Source organism: Octopus bimaculoides, chromosome 6, assembly GCF_046866305.1.
Source record: "Octopus bimaculoides isolate indiv1 chromosome 6, ASM4686630v1, whole genome shotgun sequence".
In the NCBI taxonomy this organism is placed as follows: domain Eukaryota; kingdom Metazoa; phylum Mollusca; class Cephalopoda; order Octopoda; family Octopodidae; genus Octopus; species Octopus bimaculoides.
Genome location: NC_142933.1, coordinates 109508853 through 109511352, shown reverse-complemented (window position 1 = coordinate 109511352; position 2500 = coordinate 109508853). Strand labels below are relative to the sequence as shown.

The following is a 2500-nucleotide window of genomic DNA, read 5'->3' as shown; positions in this document are numbered from 1 at the left end:
CTCTTCTTTGTTCACCTCAGTTTTGTAAAAATTCTAGAATCAGAGAAAAACAAAAAAAAAAAAACATTAAATTCAGTTAAATTTGAAAAATAAAATAGTTTATTTGCCAAAGATAGATTATTTTTAAAAGGAATTAATTCTAGAATAAGGAATTAATTCTAGAATAAGGAATTAATTCTAGAATAAGGAATTAATTCTAGAATAAGGAATTAATTCTAGAATAAGGAATTAACCAACTGATTTTTGTGTTTCTCAATTCCATCCGCTCTCTTAGTTGAAAAGGCATTGTCTTGCAAGTTACTTAACAACCCTGCTGGTGCCACATAAAAGCACCCGTGTTGGTGCCATGTTAAAAGTAGCCAGTACATTGTAAAGTGGTTGGCATTAGGAAGGGCATCCAGCTGTAGAAACCATGCCAAAATACAGACAAATGGAGCCTCCTGGTGCAGCTCCCTGATTTGACAGTTCCTGTCAAAGTGTCCAACCCTTGCCAGCATGGAAAAGGGGTGTTAAAAGATGATGATGATGATAACAGGCACGCCATTTGTGTTTTGTAGATTTCCTCCTCATTGTTAGCTGTTCTACTTTTTAAACAGAACCACACACACACACACACACACACACACACACACACACACACACACACACACACACACAAACAGTTACAATAAAAACATACTTACAAGAATATTATAGGTACAATGCATTCGTTTATCTTTGTTATCCTCTTTGTCAATGTACTGCCTAAAAAAAAAAGAAAAAGAGAAACATTGATAAAGAACAACCACAATGGAGGCTACAGGATGGCCTTAAAACTCTCTTGGGGGAAGAGGTGTATTACAGTGTTCCTAACTTGACACACTGTTAACCTACACAAACACAACATTTAATAAGCTACCAAATGTTTCAGTGACTGTTTAATTACCTCTTTTCATACCAACCGACCAAAGATCACACTTGGTTCTATCTTACAAACTTCCTGTTTTAAAGTGAACCAAATTGAAATATTCCATCAAAATTTCATGTTGGTTTATTTATGTTCCAAACACCACATTAATAATGACAAAGTTGTTTCAACAAAAATATGGTAACAAATGGGTAACTGTGTGTGTGTGTGTGTGTGTGTGCATCACTATTTATGCATTAATACACACACAAATGATGAAATGCATGGTAACTGGGATTACAAAAGCCATTTCTAAAGGTTTAATGCTAATAGAGTTATTTGGGACTAACAGTACTTATTAGTGAGTTGAAAGGGATAACAAAGAATGAGTGAAAGTTGACTGGGTCTGGAGGAGAGAAATCAGTTTATAAGGCATATTGCTGTCAGAGACACTGAGAGTGGGTGGTTTAAGTCTTTTATGTGGTCTATTAATCAAGATTATTTAAAATCCATGTTCCATGCTGGCATGGATTGAATGGTTTGACAGGATCCAATGGATCACAATCCAATGTCAGCTTTGGCATAGTTTCTACAGCTTGATGTCCTTCCTAATGACAGCATATATCGGGTGCTTTATTTGTTTTCATTGTACCAGCACTAGTAGGATCACGATGCAGCTTACAAGACTATGAACCTCCAAGAGAAGCAGCTTTTAAGTCAAGAAATGAAATATTAACCCTTTCATTACCAACTCGGTTGAAACCTCTCCTCTGGCTCTGAGTACAAATGTCTTGTTTTCATAAGTTTTGAATTAAAATTTTCCACCAAACCTTAGTCATAATTCATGTTCCTAACACTAGCTTAATGATAACTAAGTTATTTTACTAAATTCTTTGTTATAATTAAAGTAATTGAAAGAAGAACAGAAATATGGTAAGAAAAGGGTTAAAATATATAATAGAAAAACAATTCTTAACCCTTTTGATATCAACCTGGCTGAAACCGGCTCTGGCTCTGTGTACAAATGTCTTGTTTTCAAAAGTTTGGAATTAAAATCTTCCACCAAACCTTAGTCACAATTTATGTTCCTAACACTAGCTTAATGATAACTAAACTATTTTACTAAATTCTTTGTGATATTTAAAATAATTGAAAGAAACACAGAGCATCTCAAAATAAATACAGTAACAAAAGGGTTAAGTAAGAGAGAAGGTTCTAGAGCACAATCGGTTTCTTGCAGTAAAGGAGCTGCTTGGCTGGTACCAGACCAGTGGTTCTCAACCATTTTTTCCCCTCTGGACTCCTTTGATTCTGGCTTCACTCAGATGGACCCTCATAGCCATTTGATGTTTAAAAACTCATTATGTTTTTATAATCAAATATTATTAGGAATTGCATAAAAAAGAATTGTTAAAATACTTTGTATATTGGGGAAGCGTAACTAATTTACTACACATAAATTTTAACGACAAAATCATGTATGGACCCCTGAGGGCCATATATGGGCTCTGGTTGAGAACCACTGGACTATGAGATGATAAAAGTCTATATATCCTATATCAGGGCTTTAATTTACTCATCACAATTCACAGCATATTAAATATGAGTGTACTT

At 34.4% G+C, this 2500-nt stretch overlaps 1 protein-coding gene across 1 annotated transcript in view; it reads right to left on the bottom strand.

The window, feature by feature from the left end:
• LOC106870442 (dedicator of cytokinesis protein 3) overlaps window positions 1-2500 on the bottom strand; it is a 272055-nt gene that overhangs the window by 58730 nt on the left and 210825 nt on the right. The window contains 2 exon segments of the mRNA XM_089354408.1: window positions 1-33; window positions 684-744. The exon segment at window positions 1-33 is cut by the window's left edge and continues 210 nt beyond it. Coding sequence (XP_089210534.1) covers window positions 1-33; window positions 684-744 — 94 coding nt within the window.